The sequence below is a fragment of the Staurois parvus genome, unplaced genomic scaffold, assembly GCF_062004578.1.
Source record: "Staurois parvus isolate SC_StPar_1 unplaced genomic scaffold, SC_StPar_1.0 ptg000439l, whole genome shotgun sequence".
NCBI classification, from domain to species: Eukaryota; Metazoa; Chordata; class Amphibia; order Anura; family Ranidae; genus Staurois; species Staurois parvus.
In genome coordinates, this window is record NW_028318235.1 from 4,062,922 (window position 1) to 4,083,004 (window position 20,083).

Genomic DNA, 20,083 nt, shown 5'->3' on the forward strand with positions numbered 1-20,083 from the left:
GGACTTGCAGCAAGCTGGGACCAGGTCGCGGCCCCAGGTACACCCAGCTGAGGATGAGGAGACAAACGGAAATCCGATAGACTAGCCGAGGTCAGGACAGGCGGAAAACAAGCACAGTCAGAGAACAAAGCCGGGGTCAGTACACAAGTAGTCAATGCAGGATACAGGCAATAGTAACACACAGGAGCTCCGGCAACTAGGAAGTTGCTCAGGCAAAGTGGCCTAGACTGAGCATGTCATATATATCAGGCAAACAAGGAGGCGGGCCAGGAAGTGATGGAAGGGAAGGAAATAAATCACAAAGAACAGCAGACGATGTCCATAGGTGAGCACAGACAAACACACGTTAAGGGATCAGGAACAGGACTGCAGTGAGGAGGTAAGAACAAAAACAAGAAACTGCAGGCTAACTTGTGACAGATATGTAACAGAAAGTATAGGGACATAGTGGGCAAAAACACTCAAAACGCCAAGGTCAGTCAAGAACAGAGTCAAGTGATATAAAAAGTAATCAAGAGACTTAGTGGCTAGTGCTTTTGGCTTGTAGCACTAGGGTCCCTGATTCAAATCGCAGTCAGGACAATATCTGCACAGAATTTGCATGTTCTCCTGTGTTTGTATGGTATTTCTCCCAAACTCCAAAGGTCTGATGGTAGGTTAATGTGATCATGTCTAACAGGGCCATCTTTAATATTGATTGGACTCTGGGCAAACATTTTTTTGGGGCCCCCCTTGCCGCCAGCCCCTTACTCTGAGACATACAGTAAATAGCAGCTAGACTGAAAATTAGTTTACTGCAGCAGATCAGGCAGCAATTGGTTGCCAGAGGTTACAGCATATCATTACTACTTACTGATCCCTAGAGGTTAAAGCATGCATTACGGCTCAGTGATCAGTTGCTAGAGCATACAACACATCATTTATGCTTACTGATTGGTTGCTAGAGGGTACTGCACACCCTTACCACTCACCAATTGGTTCTTAGAAGTTACTGCACATCATTACCAATCACTGATTGGTTGCTAGAGGTTACTGCACATCATTACTGCGAACTGATTGGTTGCTAGAGGTTACAGCACACAATCTCCTCCCTTCCTGCACACCACAGACTGCGGAGGGGACAAGACCCACCAATAGACAGAAAATTCTAAAACTTGTTATTAGTAATGAGCATAGCAGAGAATACACAACTATGAAGGTTGACTGAGTCCAGGTAGGAACAGAGCCCAATGTGTGCAGCATCTCCTAGGATGGGCTGCCAGGGCACATAAAGAGTGCAGATTGGAAGGGCACTACGCATAGACTGTAGGGTTGAGGGGTGCACTTTGCATGAAGTGCAGTGTTGAAGGGTGTGCTGTGTACAGAGTTCAGGGTTACGCTGTGTATGGAGTTCAGGGTGTATGGAGTATGTGTGTATGTGTCTGAGTGTGTGTATCTCTGTATGTGTCTGAGCGTGTGTGTGTGACTTCCAGTGACAATGACTTCCTCCTTGAAGGCTACAATATAAAGAAAATATGCATGAAAGTAGGTGTACTTTTTCAAACCTGTAATTAAGCCTTTCCCTAGACAATGGCATAAAAGGACATTTGACCTTTAGAGAAATTCTGTATGGCTTTTTTACTTCTGAGTAACTGACCCAGAACACATATGTTCAAGTGAAATCAGAACTCCTGATGTGGTTTAGAAAGTTCTAATATCAAAAGATCAGCATGACGGGCAGACACCTAGCATTTTCTAAAAAGGTCAGCAATAGAAGGTTTCATATTTGACCAAAACGTTTTTGCTTTTAATAAATTGCATTAAAGGTTTACATTCAAGCCCAACTCCAAGAAAATTTAAAAAATGCAGTTGGGCCCTCTCCACACTGCAAGGCTAGATTGTGTAATCTAGGGGCAGAAGATGAAGGAGTAAATATTAACCTTGCTGCTTGCTCCAGCAGGGTCCCTCCATCACTTCTACCTGTCTTTTACAGCCTGCTCTGCAAGCTGAGACCAACCCTAGATGCACTATGTCCCTTTATTGTACCTGTTGATGCTGAGGCTTCGCAGAACGCTGAGGCTTCACATTGCAGAACGCTGAACAGAAGAGGAAAGTGCTAGAGCCAGCTAGAGTAGGGTACGAGGTAAATGGCAGAGCCTCTTCATCTCTCCCCTAGACATAATGAGCACTTAACCCTTGCAGTGCAGGGGCCCATTGCAAGGGTAGTTTTTATTTTTTCCTGGACTTGGGCTTTAAAAATAGTGGGGGGAGGGTTACTAAAACACTCAGAATCTGGTGCAGCTGTGCATGGTAGCCTATCATCTTCTAATTTCAGCTTGTTCATTTAAAGTGGTAGTAAACTCTTATTTAATAATATTACCTACAGGTAAGCGTATAATAAAGCTTACCTGTAGGTAAAATTAATATCTCCTAAATGTGAACCATTTAGGAGATATTTGCCCTTTTTGATATTCAACGCATACGCTCTGAAGGAACAGCATACCCGTGCCGTTCCTTCAGAGAACTGTGCTGTGGCCCAGGACTCCCGCACGCATGTGCAGGAGTGACGTCATCATGGCTTGGCCAGTCAGCCGACCAGAGCTCGCGAACCTGGAAGAAAGACCGGGTGAAGATCGAAGCTCCGGGAGCCGTGACAGCACTCCCCTGGAGGCCTTCGTCTCAAGGTAAGTCCTTCATAATGTGCTAGTATGAAATGCATACTAACGCATCATGCCTTTACCTTGCAGGGGTTTTTATTTTCTTTCTTTCTTTTTTTTTTATGAAGTTTACTACCACTTTAAGCTTTGACAATAAAATCTGAAAGCTGACTGGTTTCTATGCAGAGCTGCACCAGATTTCACACGCTCCAGTTTCAGTAAATCTCTGCTTTTGCCTGAATTGTTTATTCTTTTTCCTTAAGCACTTGATTTCAAAGTGCCTTTTTAAGACCGTGCTGGGACCAAAACATTTCATTAATTTCAAAAAAGAATTGAGAGTCAAATCTGGCGAGTTTGTATAATTTACTGTGTGCACTCCTAGATATTCAAACCAAAATATAATCAACAAAGTCTTATCACTAAATGAATACCACCTAAATGCAATTTTTATACAGTGTAGAAGATTAGTAAATCTACAAGTGAAGGTTCTGATTTTAATTTAGAAGGGCTACTTTATCATTTTTAAGTTACATTGCAATGCATACAAGAATAAACTGCTAAAATCAATAGACAAAACAAATCCATATCATACCAGATTAACACATATGCAGAACAACAATAATATTTTAAAAAGTCATGAAGATTGTTAGGACTCAATATTTGTAACCTATAAATACTTAATTATCTACACCTACATTATAAAAAAAGTTACTGCTCTCTTTTTGGGAAGCCCAGGTGCAGCGCACAATCTTTCATAGATATGAATGGCTGTGGGCTGTTGTACTTGGATATGTGGCAGCGCTAGCAGAAACATCAGTATAGCAAAGATGTGCTCTGGGGCACTGTACGCTGCACCTGGCCTACCCTGTTGGGGAAAAGATGCTGGCATTTACATTGAAAGGGCTCAACCTCCCATGTGCAGAAGACTGAGAAAATGCAGCAGACTAATCAAATCCTTACAGTTTGGGCAAAGTCCCTGGAGCTTTTAATGATAAAAGGTACAGTTGTTTTTTTATAAATATACAGATGCTGGTTTTTAATTTGTCAGTAATCTTTTCATACAGGCTTAAAGTTAATAATAGACCCACCTTAAGAGTGCAATAAGTTGCTCTTAAAAAGTAAGAGTGACAGTATGCGTGCAAATCTCAATCAAGTGCCAATAATTACTTGTGAGCTAATATGGTGAAATTCAAAAGTGTTATAAACAAAACTGAAACCAGAAACAACCGTATATATATGCACAAATTGGTTTGCTAGCACCCTACACCAACTCATGAATAGTGTTAATAACTATATTGATCAAACAATAGTGCAGCGCTCCCGTGCTAATTAATTAATGTACTAAAAATGTGTGAATCTATGAAATATTACATCATTCAATTGTGTCAAAAAAATCCCAGAATTAGTTATATAATCCACCTAAATAAAAGTAAGTCTATTGGTGACCAAAAACAATATAATCCCTCAACCTATGCACAATGTATCCCATCAGCATGTGTCCAAAAACAATATATAATGAAGAAAAGTCCTCCTTTCATGAAATATTATTAAGATAAAATATGGATTTATTCCAACCCATGGATGACTGCGGGATGAATTCACTATTGCACTATTGTTTGATCATATATAGTATGCGTGCAAATGCCCCACTGATTTCTCAGCAACTCCCCTAAAAGTAGAAAGCACTCCAGTGCACATAAGGGGAAAGCTGATTCATGCTTGTGCATTGTGTAGAGCAGGAATCACTAAATGACAGACCCCGGTCCAGATCCGAACCCAGAAGCATTCCTTTCCGGACCGCAGCCTCACCAAATAGTATGCCTGAATGTCCTCTCCCTGCCTTCAGCTACCCTGCCTGCCACTGCTGCTATAATCCTCAAGGAAGGTCACATAATTTGAGGTGCACCAGGTCTGTCCCTTCCATAACATTGCAGCACTCCCCCCTTCACCCCCTCCCCACACTGTCCTACCTTTCCATCTTGTGTGATTAAGGTAGGACAGTGTGGGGATGGGGGGAGGAAGGGGGGAGTGCTGCGATGTTATGAAAGGAACAGGAATCCGTAATATGCAGGGAGGACTGTGATGGGGCAATTTGTGATCAGGGGGGTCTTTAATGGCGTGTCTGTGATTGGGGGGGTCTGTGATGAGGGGTCTGTGATGGAGGGGATCTTTGATGAGGGGGGGTCTTTGATGGGGTGTCTTTGATTGGGGGGCTCTATGATGAGAGGGGGTCTGTGGTGAGGGGTCTATGAAGGAGGGTATCTTTAAAGAGGGGATTTGTGATGAAGGGACCTGTAATGAGGGGGTATGTAATGAGAGGACAGTCTGTGATGGAGCAGTCAGTGATGGGGGGGTCTGTGATGGGAGTAGAGGGTCTGTGATGGGGCGATCTGTGATGGATCAGTGAGTGATGTAAAAGTGGGAGAATGGGGGTGGGGGGAGGAACTATGATGTGCATGGGAAATTGTGATGTGAAGGATCTGAATCATAGCACCAACATGACACTCAGACCTCCGCTGGAAGAAAATTTTACTGACCGGAACTCCTGTGAATTTTAATTCCGTACCCCTGGTGTAGAGGAACCCACAGTGCAGGAAAGTCCAGCAAAGAGAATCCAACAGCAGCGAGAACAAGTTAAACAGAGGAAACTTAAGCAGAGAGAGAAATATCTACAGGATACATTCACATTTGAACATCAATGTCTGAATGCATTCCAGAAAGCAGACTCCCACACCGACATTCTCTACCTGCAACATTTCTTGTGTCATGTATGCTACATAGGTGGCACATTGATCATTGCAGCATAAGTGGCATATGGATTTGTAAGAGGTAAAATAGGCAGCCCCATAAAACTAAAACCCAAAGCCTAATACCTAATATAACAGTAATCTATCTTTGTCAATAGAAAATACTAGTGATTGCATTTTTATTGTATCACCACAAGATGGCAGAACTATATCCTGTTTATAATAGAAGGACACAGTAGGGGGGAACTTAAAGTCTAACACTTTGTTTCTGGCAGGACCGTGATTACAATGAACGGGTCTCTTGCCATTAAGGGTTTCTGTGTTTATTACAGTTAAGCAGGAGGCTGTTTAACCTCCCTAGCAGTCTGATTATGTCAGTATTTCTGTGCACAAAGTTGTACATTTTTTTTATTGTAGGCCTGTAATTGTTAGGAATAACTCACTGAAATCTGTCCGAACAAGAGTCTAGTAAACATCCCGGGTATGATAAAATTTGAAACACGAAATCATAAATTATAATTTAATAAATAATCATAAAAAATAATAATATAATAATAATAATAAATGTAATTCAATAATGTAATCAAACCAAAAACACTAAAATTTTAAATATAGCGCCACGTTCTCACATCACTGAGCAAAGTCGCAAAATCGTTTTTCAGTGTCTGATGACGAATTTTCCCATGAATCATTATCACTCAATTCTGCAAGTGGTTCCAATTTACTATCGCCATTCTTTAGCTGGTCTAAAACCACTTTTGACCTAAAGGGGCGCTTTTTGGACGCCATGGACATTTCTCAGTTTCCAGGCAGAAAGAACAGTAAAAATGCAGGCAGGGCACAGGACAAAGCACTAGGGACAAAATGTATGTGAAATGGTTTGATACAGTAATGTTATACTGTGTGATTTTAGTGTATTTAGTGAATGTCACTTTTTGACATTTTTAAATTTCCCGTCGGTTACGTCCCCCATACGTACCAACGTTGCAGGGAACAGAACCAGGAAGACAAATGCCAGAGGAGATGGCCGTGGACGCTGAAGGGGGGACATCGCGGGAGCAAAGGACATGGTAAGTGCAGAAGGGATCCTGGAGCAACGCTGCAAGGTATTCCCGAATGTAGCTTGGGGTTACCGCTTGTGGTGCTGAAACTTTACCCCGAGCTACACTCTGGAATACCTCCAGGGAGGTTAATGTGATAAACAGGACAAAATTACTTAACATGTGCCCTGGTGGTCAGTAAATGGCGCTGCTACTGTTATGCAATCAGACTACTCACAGCAATAGCGTATCTACAGAGGTCTTGATATTCAGTATTGCGATTAAAGATGTTTATTAATTCATATGGAAATACTTATTAATGTATACGGAAATGTTTAGTAATGTATAGAGGACCGTGATTACAATGAACATCTGGTCTCATCCCATTAAGAGTTGTGTTTATTACAGTCGTTACTAATAAAGCACTTCTGTTTTCACCCGACTCATCCTTCGCACAGTGAAATTATTAACCGTATGTGCAAAAGATTGTTGTAGCAAACAGTATGCTGCAACCAAAATAATTCACTTATGCTGTAGTAATTCGGGGCCATCTCTGCTGCGACAACTTTTTGGCATATATATATATATATAGTTGCATGCATGTAGCCTGTGTGTGACCTGCAGGGCTCAGCTTGCAGTATGACAGACAGACTATCGCTATCTACAGTAGCCAAACAACTAGATTCACCACGAACTCTAACTTGGTTAGATCTGTTTGCTCATTCATATGAGTAATGCTAAAAATGAACAGATGCTTTGGATAAAAGGAATGTTAGGCATGTAAAGAGCCTCAGAGATGGAATTGAAGTATTTGTCACATATGCAGAAATACCAAGTATGCAGTCACACTTGATGAAATGGGGTTTTATAAAATGAAATAGAAACAATTCAGTACTGTCCGTGATACTTTTTTTATTTGCACTAACATACAATCTTGAGGACAAGCTTTCGGGGAGTGTCCCTCCTCAAGGTCCAAGAGTACTGCTTGGACCTTGAAGAAGGGGACACTCCCCGAAAGCTTGTCCTCAAAATTGTATGTTAGTGCAAATAAAAAAAGTACCACGGACAGTACTGAATTGTTTCTGTTGCAAATGCACTAATACGGCTACAATCACCTCATATAAAATGAAATGAAATTGGAAAGGGAAGGAGTCATGGCACAAAGGTGCATCCTATATGAGTTAGAAAGTAAAAAAGAGCCAGAAGCTTTCATTATGTTTTTAGTCAATGGATGGGTCAAAATATTGCTTATTGTAAAATATTCTGCTCTTTTTGTGCAAAGTCTCCAAAGTTGAATGGAAATTAGATGCAATAGCGGATTACAAAGAAGATTGTGATAATGAGAAGGAAAGGAATAGGTATGTATCACTGAAGATGATGGTTTACTTTCTGGATCATTAGGATTAAGAACAAAGAAGTATGTGGGAGACTAATATTTTCTGTTCTTGACCAGTTTTATAATAGTAACATATACTGTATATTTAGCTTGAGGCCAATTTGTACAGCTGTGTTAGTTCTACTTGACCACCCATGGCCAATTTTACCACATGGGGTAAAGTTTTCTTCATCTCATGGCAGACAGTATTTGCAATGCTTTTACTCATTTGGAGAGATATACAATGCTCAGGCAAATATCTCCAATCCCACCATCCCTGGGAAGACTTTACCAGGCTATGTCCAGTCTAAATGAGGACCATTTTACAACTCTCTTTAAAATTTTATCCTAGATTGAGGTGTATTGTTACATGTTGCTATGTTTTTTTTTCCCTAGCATCTAAAGTTTTTTTTAATTTGCGAGTGCTCTTGAGCAGCCAGTTTTTCAAATATACATTTACTTTATGTTCCTTAACCACTTGGTGCCCTCCCGTGCACCCCCAGCAGAGCGTACCTGGCGATCTCCATGATCGCTGTGTCCTATGGATCACATGATGTGGTGATCACATGATGACAGCTGATCACATGATGTGGTAAAAGGCCAATCAGCTGTGTCACTGGAAAGTACTGCTGATAATTGGCAATTATCAGATAACAGATTGGCACAGATCATCAATGCCCAGCAGTGCCGCCCAGCAGTGCCCCCATCAGTGCCACCCAGCAGTGCCCCCATCAGTGCCACCCAGCAGTGTCATCCATCAGTGCCCAGCAGTGCCGCCTATCAGTGTCCATCATTGCTGCCTATCAGTGTAGCATCATCAGTGCTGCCTCATCAGTGCCTCCTATCAGTGCCAATCAGTGCTGCCTATCCGTGCCACCTCATCAGTGCCCATCAGTGCTGCCTATCAGTGCCCATCAGTGCTGCCTATCAGTGCCCATCAGTGCTGCATATCAGTGCAGCCTCATCAATGCACATCAATGAAGGAGAAAAATTACCTGTTTGAAACATTTTACCATAGAAACAAAGAAAAACTTTTTTTTCAGATTGTTTATAGTGCAAAAAATAAAACACCCGGTGGCGAATAGATACCACCAAAAGAAAGCTCTATTTTGTGAAAAAAAAAATTATAAAAATGTCATATGAGTACTGTAGCAAACTAGCTCATCAGAGTTGGACGCGGAGCTCCCCTTTTCCTTTTCTTTTGGTGGAAGTATTCCTCAGCCCTCATTCCCTACCCCCCTCCCTTCCTGAGAGGCAAACGTTATCTCCTGAGTGACAGATGGTGGGGGGTCAACACAGGCTATGCATTCCTAGTTTGGTGCCAGCCGTCTGTGAAAGTGTACTTTCTCCCCCATCGTAATCAAGATAAGATAGCTTCTCTCCCGGACTTAAAAGAGAGTTGAGCATTCCTCAGGTCAACTGTGTGTTTCATATCATGAGGTATGAAGCTGTTAGTTTTAACTGAGAGTCCACTGACATTCTGCCCAACATATTGTATTGGGCAGACTCAAGGCCACCCCCCCGGCAGAGGGATTTTTAAAAAAGAACAGACTGCAAGCCTGAAGGCTAGTTTTGTACACAGGTCTCCCAGCTAACATCGAAGGAGGAGATAAAGAATCATCCTGCTCTGCAACTTGGATCTGCAAACTCAGGCTAAGGCAAGTAACTTAACCCTGTAATCTTCTTTCTATTATCTCTGCTGTGTCTTTATATACATATATATATATTTTTGTGATATCTCTTTGTAAATATTTTATTGCACCTGTTTGGCTCTTTTAGTAATAAATCTTTCTTTCTGAAAGTGTTAAACTGTTTTTAAGCGCTTACCTGCAATTCACGAATTCCTGCCTTTTGAAGAGACGCTACTGTGTTTGTTTACTCCCTGCCCAACTGACCATATTGGACAGGTGACTTTTCAATCATTATAGTGTATTTCTGACAGAGTCCGTCTTCTCTGTACATTTCAAGACGGTGGTGGCAGTAGAAGGGTTAGTTGCATAATTAACCCGACCCAGTAACAAGCGCATTCAGGCTGCAGGCACCGATTGTGGCCCATTAGCTGGACAATCGCTGTGCAGGGTGCAGCTGGGTGGGGCCTTGTAATGCACGTCACACCGCGGTTTTAGATCGGCCGGTCCTTCGGTCACTAGTTGGTGAGAAGGTCTGGGGTCTGATGCCGCAGGCGTGACGTATTACTGTTAGTCGCGGTCGTGCGATTGTCGCATGTTGGTGGCGGCGACCGTGGATCCGTGACAGGTACAATATTGCATGACAGCGCAATTGTCATTCAAAGTGCGACAGTGCTGAAAGCTGAAAATTGGCCTGGACAGGAAGGGGGTATAAGTGCCCAGTAGGCAAGTGGTTAATTACAATACATTCATTAAATTCTGTAAACAGCACTGCTATTTACATAACAAAGGTGAATTATATGTCAATATCCTGCTGATTTTTGCATCGTTGTCATTAACACAAACAGTAACATGATTTTCTATTAGCTATGAAAAACGATCCTTTGTGCTGTACCAATTTCATTATTTATTTTGTATAACTAACCTATGTTCTTTGTTGTCTTTTAATCAGTTCTGTACTCATATACTGATGTCACTCCTAATCTTCAATTATGAGAAACTTTGCTAAATTTGTTACAAAAATGTAGATATATTACAATAACAGCATTTTCCTCATTCAGATGTAAATTTTTTTGTAAAAACAGATCATCTTAGTTTAGCATGTTCTGTCTTTGATAGCCCCAAGTGGATTAGTCTGTGTTTTTTAGGTAGGGTTCAGGTCTGTGAGGCTGTGTTACTGCATTTCCGATTGCAACCCTCATGGCTGGGAAGCAAACAACCAAAATAATCTTCTGCTTTATCAGGCATTAGAGTCAACAACTGATAGGGGCACATTTACCTTTGTATCATCTATTGCTCTTTCAAATGTTGCTTTGTACAAAAGACAAAAACTCCATGAAACCCAAACTGCAGAGAGCAGGACAACTTATTAACTCAACAAGATCCACAGGCGGTGTCAACTACCCAACCATGGCAGCTACTCTACAGACTTCTGTTGTTCTTTTACAACACCAGGGCCCCTTTATCCTAACTGCTGCATTTGTGTGAAAGTATTTCCCGTGGCAGTCAACTGTCATTGTACATTAAATTTCTTTGTACATTCGGTGTTTTGGATAGTTTGGACCCAATAATGCTTTTGTGATTCCTCCCACTGAACCCTAATGATCACCTACACACACAGAGAAAGGTGAATACTCATTTTCTTTTGATGGCAACTTTACTGGATCATGAGTAACAAATTTCAATGCAAATTTCACTTAGTTAAATTCGTTTTCGTAATTCGTTTTGTTTATTTATTAATTTTCTGAATTTGGTTGAATAGAATTCCACTGGACCAAATTTGGAAATTTCTAATCAAATTTGAGTTTGTATTTATCCTACTCAAAATTCAAATTTCGGAAGATAGTTATATTCTTTTTATTCTAGTCTATTGTCTATTCTATTCTATTCAAATTCGAGTTTATTCTATTTGAATTTATTCTATTCTAAATTTGAATTTCGGAAAGATGGTTATATTCTTTCTATCCTATTCTATTGGTTTTTCTATTCTATTCTTTTATTTTCTATTCTTTTCTATTCTGTTCTATTCTTATCCATTTTTATTTATTCTATTCAAATTTGAATTTATTCTATTCAGTATTCGAATTTTGGAAGATGGTTATAGTCTATTTCATTCTATTCTAATGTTTTTGTATTCTATTCTATTCAAATTTGAATGTATTCTAATTTTAATTTTGGAAGATGGTTAGATGCTTTCTATTCTAGTCTATTGTTTTTTTCTATTCTATTCTCTTCTTTTATTTTCTAATCTATTTTTATCTATTTAAATTCATTCTATTCAAAATTTTAATTTCGTAATTTCTATTCATTTCGTGTTCAAACAATTTTATTTTTTAACATGAAACAGTATAAAATAATAAGCAAAAGTATGGGTCATTGAAGGTGTACATTAATTGCACAGTAAGAAACCCAATAATACAAAGTCAGGCATCACTAATAAAGAGGACTATCAAATGGCAGTTAAGGCCTAACAAAATGGGGGGGGGGGGGAAGGATGGGAAGGGGCATACGGCTGCACAGTAGGGGGAGAAGGGGGAAACCCGCAGTATGGTTAAGGAATGGTACCATCAAACAAAAGATGCAGATTACGGATTGAGAAGGGAGTCATCAAAATTGGATGGGAGGAAATGCTCTACCCAGGGATTCCAAATCTTCTTGAACTTAGGGATGGAATCTAGGATAGTGGCTTCTATTTTTGCGTGAATCATTGCCTGAGTGACCCTATTCGAAACTGCAGTCATACTCAACGAGGGAGATTTCCATGATTTAGCGATAACCTGCTTGGCTGCGGTGGTGACTTGTAGAATAAGTTTGAAATGCGCCTTAGCGATGCCAGGTGGTCGCAGGTTAAGAAGCGCGATTAATGGATCGGGAGAGAGGGTTACGGCACTGAGTGTAGATAATATTTTAAAAACCTCCACCCAAAATGTACGGACGATGGAGCAATCCCACCAAATATGGAAAAAAGTACCCAGGTCTGCGCAGCCCCTGAAACAAACTGAGGGGTAATCAGGGGTATATTTCGCAATTCTAGCCGGGACTAGGTACCAGCGGGTCAAAACTTTGTAATTGGTCTCCAGGGCCACAATATTCTGTGATGACTCCTTGGTATTGGACCAAATAAGGTCCCAATCTGAGGGGTCAATTTGCCGTCCTAAATCCACTTCCCATTTATTTGTATACGAGGGGAACGCTGAGGTAGTTGAAGTTGTGAAGAGGGAATATAAATAGGAGATGAGGCCCCGTCTATGGGGGTCCCTGAGGCAAGCTCGCTCAAAAGGTGACAAAGTAGGTGTTGGGTTATGTGCCGTTGTGTACGGAGCAAAGAAATGCTTCAGCTGCAGATACCTGAATATCTCAGAGGCAGGGAGGTTATGGGATTCACATAGTGAGGCGAAGGATTTGAATTTATTCCTGCATACGAAGTGTCGGGTCTGGGTGAGACCAGCTGTAGACCAGTGAGCAAAGACGTGTGGTGCGGACCAGGCTGGGGGGAAGGCTGGATTGCGAAGGTAGGAAAGGAGGGGATTATGTGGTGATTGTAGGCGATAACGGGACTTCAGTTTATCCCAGAGGGACAAAAAATGCGAGGTAATGGGATTCGCAATCGTGCGGCGATCAACACGTCTCAGCCAAAGAAGGTTTCCTGTACTAAAGGGGTCGCACTCAATGGATTCCAGAATAACCCACTGCGGGGTTTCATTGGTAGCATGATACTTTGGCAATTGTGCTACATGCGCCGCTTGGTAATACTTGCTAATTTCAGGGAGGCCCAGACCACCATGAATTTTTGGTCGGTATAGAGTAGAGCAAGGAACACGGGGGCGGACTTTACCCCAAACAAAGGAGGAAATACGGCGCTGCAATACGTGAAGGTAGTGAGAAGGTACTGGGATAGGGAGAACTCTGAAAAGGTAAAGGATTTTGGGGAGGATCGACATCTTCACAACAGCTGTCCTGCCCAGCCAAGCCAACGGAAGGGAGGACCATTTGGTCATTAGTGCCGTTAGACGAGCTAGCATAGGAATGTAGTTAGCTGTATAGAGACCTGAAATATGCGGGGTGAATTTTATACCCAAAAAGGGAACAGAGTCTTGCGACCACGAGAATGGCAGGATCAATTTTAGATGGTTAAGTTCATTGGGTGGGAGCGAAATATTAAGTGCAAGTGACTTCTGGGGATTTATTTGGAGGCCCGAGAGCATCCCAAACCTATCAAGTAGCTGAAGAAGAGTAGGTGTGGATGTTAAGGGGGAGGTGAGAAAAAGTAAGACATCATCTGCAAATAAGCACAGTTTATGTGTGGTGCCTCCTATCTCAAGTCCGCGGATATCCGGGTCAGTCCTAATCAATAGGGCCAGCGGTTCTATAGCTAATGCGAAAAGCAGAGGGGATAGGGGACAACCTTGTCTGGTGCCACGCATAATTGGGAAATGAGCAGATCGATGCCCTAAGTATTTGATCCTGGCCGAAGGGCCCTGGTAGAGAGAAAAGATCCAGGTTAAGAAATGCGGGCCAAAACCCCATCAGCACAATATATAGTGTAGGTATGGCCACGAGACAGTGTCGAACGCTTTCCGTATGTCCAAGGACAAGAAGCAAGCAGGAATATTGCGAGTTTTGGCTAAGTGTGCTAAAAGGGATGCACGTCTGACGTTGTCCCCTGCTTGTCGGGTTGGTATGAAGCCGACCTGATCATTGTGGATTAGGGATCCAATACATGTATTGAGGCGAGTAGATAGAATTTTAGCTAGGAGTTTAACATCTACGTTAGGAAGGGAGATTGGTCTATAATTGGACCATTGCGTGTCATCTGAGTTCGGCTTGGGTATCATAGAAATGTTGGCTTGCACTGTATCTGAGTTAAAGGTATGGCCTGAAAGTATGGCATTAAACGCATTAGTTATAACAGGCGTGAGAATGGGGGCAAACTTTTTATAATACGTGGCAGAAAAGCCGTCGGGTCCTGGGCGTTTACGGGGCTTTAGGGAATTGATAGCATTTAAGGTTTCAATTACTGAGATAGGTCGCTCCAGTGCTCCTAAGTGAGTCTCAGCCAATTTCGGGAAAGGAAGGGAAGCAAAAAGGGCTTCAGCATGGGAAGAGTCAAAGGGTGTGGAGGCAGAGTAAAGGCGCGAGAGATGCTTGTGGAAGGTGTGCAGAATCCGTTCGGGGTTGCTAGAGAGATTCGCAGTTGAGGTCCGTAACCGTATGGGTCTAACAGTTTGGTCTAGTTTACGGAGAGAGAGAGCAAGGAAAGTGCCAGGTTTATTGGCTTTAGTGTAGAATTTGTGTCGAGATCTGCGGATGGAGAGCTCGGCTTGGTCAGTGAGGAAAAGATCCAGGGCTAGGCGGGAGTGCTCGAGAGCTTCTTTGTTAGCAGGGGTGGGGGAAGTTTGGAAGGCGGCATGGGATTGGTCATAAGCTTGTTCAAGGAGGAGGCGTTTCTGCCTCCTCTCTCTACTCAGGAAGGAGGCTTTGCTGATACAGAGTCCGCGAAGTACCGGTTTGTGTGCTTCCCATAGTAGAAGGGGGGAGATATCAGGGGTTTGATTTAAGGAGAGATAGTCCTTAAGCGCAGCTGCTATCTCTGAGCAATAAACTGGGTCAGCCAGCAGGTTTTCGTTAATGATCCAGGAGGGATCGGGGGGAGCTGGGGCCAAAGAAGCAATGGTAGTGACCACCGCACAGTGATCCGACCAAGGGATCGGTAGGATATCAGAAGCTAAGATGCGGGGGGAAGAACTGGCGGTCCAAAAAATATGATCTATTCTCGAAAAAACCTTATGTGGGTGGGAGTAAAAAGTATACTGGCGTTTAGTGGGATTGAGTTCCCTCCAGGAATCGACCAATGAGTAATGTTGCAGTATGGATTGGAAGGAGTGGTTGGGGGTGCGCGGAGAAGGTGATTGTGGGGATTTATCTAAGAAGGGGTATATTATATGGTTAGAGTCTCCACAGAGTATGAGCGTGCCTCGCTTATGATGATCTATAACCGAGAAGAGGTGGGAAAGGAACGGCAGAGGACACTAGTTTGGAGCGTAATACGTGGCTATGGTGACCTCAAAGTCCACCAACTGCCCAACCAGTATGATATAACGACCCTCAGGATCCTTAATCTCAGTTTGTAACTTAAAAGGAGTTGTACGGTGGAGGGCGACTAAAACCCCTCTACACTTAGTGGCAGCAGAGGCCGCATAGACCTGTGGGTAACGAGGGCCAAAGAATTTGGGAATAGAGGTAGGAGTGAAGTGTGTTTCCTGAAGACAGACTATTTGCGCATTATGCGACGCAAATGAGCGGAATGCTTTGTTGCGCTTCTGCGGGACGTTAAGACCCTGAACATTCAGGGTGAGAATATTCAAGGTACCCATGGGTAGAGCAAACAATGGGTAAGCGGACAGTGAGGTACCATCACGAGGAATGTTATGTCAATTTGGCGCCGGGAGGGTATGCGGTTATTCGAGCTAAGCTTTAACGTGCAGTCGTATGCAAGAGCAAGGGTGGGGAAAAAAGCCCGCAGAGCCCCGGCGCCGGTGGCCCCGGTCAACCTGGTCCGGCCCCAGAGAGGTCGGAGCCAAACCAACCGAAACGCCGGAACCGAAGGTCCGCCAGGCGAGGTAAAGGTGCAACAGCAGTCCAAACATGGCGAACATCAAACCAAACAATAGACCAATATGATTCCCAACCCGAGCAGCATGTATCCGGTGCAAAAAAAACACAAAAAACAACTGAAGCACAACAGACCAGTATAAGGATACAAAGTTGCAAAGACGGCAGTCAGGTAGACAGTCAATTGACTAAACCCTGTGGGTGGCGACTGTGTGGGTGGTAACGGACCACCACATAAGGAGCAGGATTAAGGATCAAAGGTGGTCAACGGGATTCAGTCCATTGAATCTTGTGGTGAGGGAGCAGGAGAGGAAAAGCGTCCCCTTTTCCCCTGTGTGCGTTTAGGTTAGGAATTCGTGGCGGCTGGGATTTCTGCGGTGAGCATGACGCCGAACGCCTTCTGGAGGTCTCAATCTGTGCAGCGGGAGGGTGCAGCTGGAGGTTTCGTAGCGCGTCCTGAAGCTCGTCAGTAGTCTTGCATACGTGGTCACGGGCTTGATGGCGGAAGCGTACCGCAAAGGGAAAGCACCATTTATATGGTATACTATGCTGTTGTAGCACTACCAAGTGCGGTTTCATAGCTCTGCGTTTGGTAATGGTAGTAGGGCAAAGGTCCTGAAACAGCTGGTAATGGTGACCTTGAAACAGGAGGGACTCCGAATTGCGGGCGGATTGTAGTAGTTGCTCCTTTGTGCGGAAAAAATGAAGTTTAGCTATGATGTCTCGCAGCGGGCCGTCAGTGCGCTTTGGAGCTACTGCCCTGTGAACCCTATCCATCTCGAGGCGTTCTATTGGGATAGCGGGGGCGAGCTCTTGGAATAGCGCAGTAGCTGCAGATTGGACATCAATAATTGACTCGGGGAGGCCACGAATACGCATGTTGGAGCGTCTGGCCTAGTTCTCAAAGTCCTCTAAGCGTGCCTGAAGTATAGCGTTTTCGTCACGCAGCAGGTCTAGCTCATCCCCTTGCGTTTGGAGAGATGCATCAAAGTCGTCCACCCTCTGTTCTAGGTTCGCAGTGCGTTGCCCCAACTCACGGATTTCCCTGGACAGCTGGTTAGTTATGCGGTCTGAGGTCTGTTTCAGGGCCTTATGTAGCATTATTTCAAAGCGAGCTAGAATGTCAGGGGTAGTAAGGTCAGGCGTCAAGGCATGTTTGGGGGTCGCAGTGTCATCATCTGACTCACCCTCTGAAGAGCTTGGGCGGCTTGGCTGCTCCGTTTGCAGGACTGCAGGGTTGGATAAGGCTGGCTGGCTCTTGTGGTGCTCCGATGCGGCGGCCATCTTGGAGGAGGCACGAGCAAGGGCCTCCTTTATCGGCTTATGCGGCGGCGCCGCTTGATGTTTATTTGCCCCCCTGACCATATTGACAGATGGCCGGGGGGTTGCGCTGCCGATCGGTGCCGCTCGTGGAGCGGTGCGGGGCCGAAACATGCAGCGGTGAGGCTGCCTTCCCTGCAGCGTGGAGGAGCCTCAGGGAGACATGTCCTGTGCCGTCAGCCGCGCATGCGCACTCGTAATTTCTATTCATTTATTTTCTATTCTATTTTTTATTTTCTATTCTATTCTATTTTTTTAGTTTTATTCTATTATTATATATTCTATTCTTTTATTTTTCTATTATTTTATACTATTTTATTTTCTATTATATTATATTCTGTTTTACTCTCTTCTTTTCTTTTCTATGTTCTATTCTATTCTATCATGTTATTTTATTTAATTTTTTATTCTATTCTTTTCTCTTTTATTCCTTTATTTTCTATTCTTTTTTGTTCTATTCTATTCTTTTCTTTTCTATTCTATTACTTTCTTTACTATTCTATTTTATTCTAGTCTTGTTTTCAAATTTGATTTTGTATCAAATTCAAATTTATTCTCAAAGTCAATTCAAATTTGATTTGAATTCGATTAGAATTTTGGCTGAAATTTTGTTTTGACATTTCAATTTGTTACTACCTGTGTTTTCCCGAAAATAAGACACTGTCTTTTATTAATTTTAGGTTAAAAAAATGCACTAGGGCTTATTTTCGGGTAGGTCTTATTTTTATCTCTCTCTCTGTCCTTTCACTCTGCCTTCTCTCTCTCTCTCTCTCTCTCTCTCTCTCTCTCTCTCTCTCTCTCTCTCTCTCTCTCTCTCTCTCTCTCTCTCTCTCTCTCTCTCTCTCTCTCTCTCCCTCTATGCCCCCTCTCTCTCTGCCCTCTCTCTCTCTCCCTCTATGCCCCCTCTCTCTCTGCCCTCTCTGCTCTCTCTCTCTCTCTCTCTCTCTCTCTCTCTCTCTCTCTCCCTGCCCTCTCTCTCTGTGTGTCTCTCTCTCTGCCCTCTCTCTCTGCCTTTTGTTCTCTTCTCTCTCTCTCTCTGCCCTCTTTCTCCCCCCTCCTCCTACATGAAGCTGTAGTACTGTCACCAGGGTTGGGGGATTACACTGACCTGCTGCATACTCTGCCCGCCCCTCCAGCACTCCGTTTTCAACACCCATGGCAGGGATGTGGACCCGCCCCTCTGCTGAAATTTCGAGGAGGAGAGGTGTCTGCAGTGCCTGCCTCACTGTCCGTCCCCTCAATGCCTGCTTATTTCAGAAGTGGCACATACAGAGACGGACTGAGCCTCTCATGGGGCCCTGCAGTGACCCCGGGTCCTCGGGCAGTGCACGAATGGTCAGTTCTCCCCTGGTGGAGGTAGGTCTTATTTTCGGGGGAGGGCTTATATTAGCGGTACGTCAAAAAGTACCTCTAGGGCTTACTTTCAGGGTAGGTCTTATTTTCGGGGAAACACGGTATTGTAATTTGGAAACTTGGATACATCTGAATTTTCAAATAATGAAAAATGTGTCCGAATTTCTATTTGGAACAAAACAAACCGCACATGTCTAGTATAAGAATTTTAGTGAAATGCTGTCTTTGTGAAAGACAAAAGTGCAATATTCAGGTGAATATATTGAAGGTATTTAATAATGAAGAAACTTACTTGAAATTTTTTTCTAAATTCTTTTTCCTGTTTTTGATTTTTTTTCAGGTTTGTTTCATTCCTCCAATTAGTAATTAAAACATCCTGCTTCACTGGACTGCTTGAAAAGAAAAGAACATATTTTTTATTCATATAACACATGGGAAATAAACATGCCAATTGCAAATGCCTAGGTTTACATGGCCTAAAAAAACTAGTAGCCTTTGCTTTTATTATTGTGTTGTTAATTGCAAGCAAAAGTATGGTATTTTTCTATTTGTGTTTGAAAAGAAAGAAAAAGATTATATTTTAAAATTTTGTATCCCTACATATAAACGTTTTTAAAAGCCTTTTACTTATGTACAGTATATAAAAACTGCCATATTTTCTTGTTACATATACAGGCTTTGCTTTCTGCTTTTCAAAGCATTTTTGTTTTACTGCTCCTGCGCGTAAGACAACCAACAGACAATAGGCTTATTAAGACAATGCATTTCCTGTGTGACTGACATAAGGCGGTTATCAAAGGAGATGATCGTCTTCATTCAAAAAATAGTATGAATACTTGCTTCAATTAACCAGTCATGTGAAAAGCCAATTCCTGTTCAATGTAAATACCCAGTCATGCACAAAACTTTTTCACATGATGGGATAATCGAGGTGAATATTCAAATAATTTTTTGATTGAAGACTCTCAACTGCTTTTCTTTTAAAAAAAAAAACCTAAAAATGCAATATATAAATGTAAATCAACCACATGCATTTTTATGGAGTAAACTTCATGGTGGATGTTTGTCAAATCTGTTGCACAGCAAGACAATGTAAATACAGAAAAACTATCATGTGCCACACTAACTTTTAAATGAATAAATAAATTTCCTTTCCCTAAGATCAATAATTCAAAAATAAAAAATAAATGTATCATGCATATATCAAAATAGTAGTGCACAGTACTAAATTTGAAACGCCAGAATGAATCAGCAAAAGAGGCAAGTTAAAAAACAAATGCTCATATAGAAGAACTAGAACACACTTCAGATATTCAGAGTGCCCTTCATTCTAAAAAGGGCTCATCCTCTTTTTTTTTTATAAATTATTTTT

At 42.5% G+C, this 20,083-nt stretch overlaps 1 protein-coding gene across 1 annotated transcript in view; it reads right to left on the reverse strand.

Annotated features, from left to right (window-relative positions):
- LOC149454045 (FYN-binding protein 1-like) overlaps positions 1-20,083 on the reverse strand; it is a 320,960-nt gene that overhangs the window by 176,669 nt on the left and 124,208 nt on the right. The window contains exon 6 of the mRNA XM_089687844.1: positions 19,004-19,103. Coding sequence (XP_089543970.1) covers positions 19,004-19,103 — 100 coding nt within the window. The remainder of the gene's footprint in view (positions 1-19,003; positions 19,104-20,083) is intronic.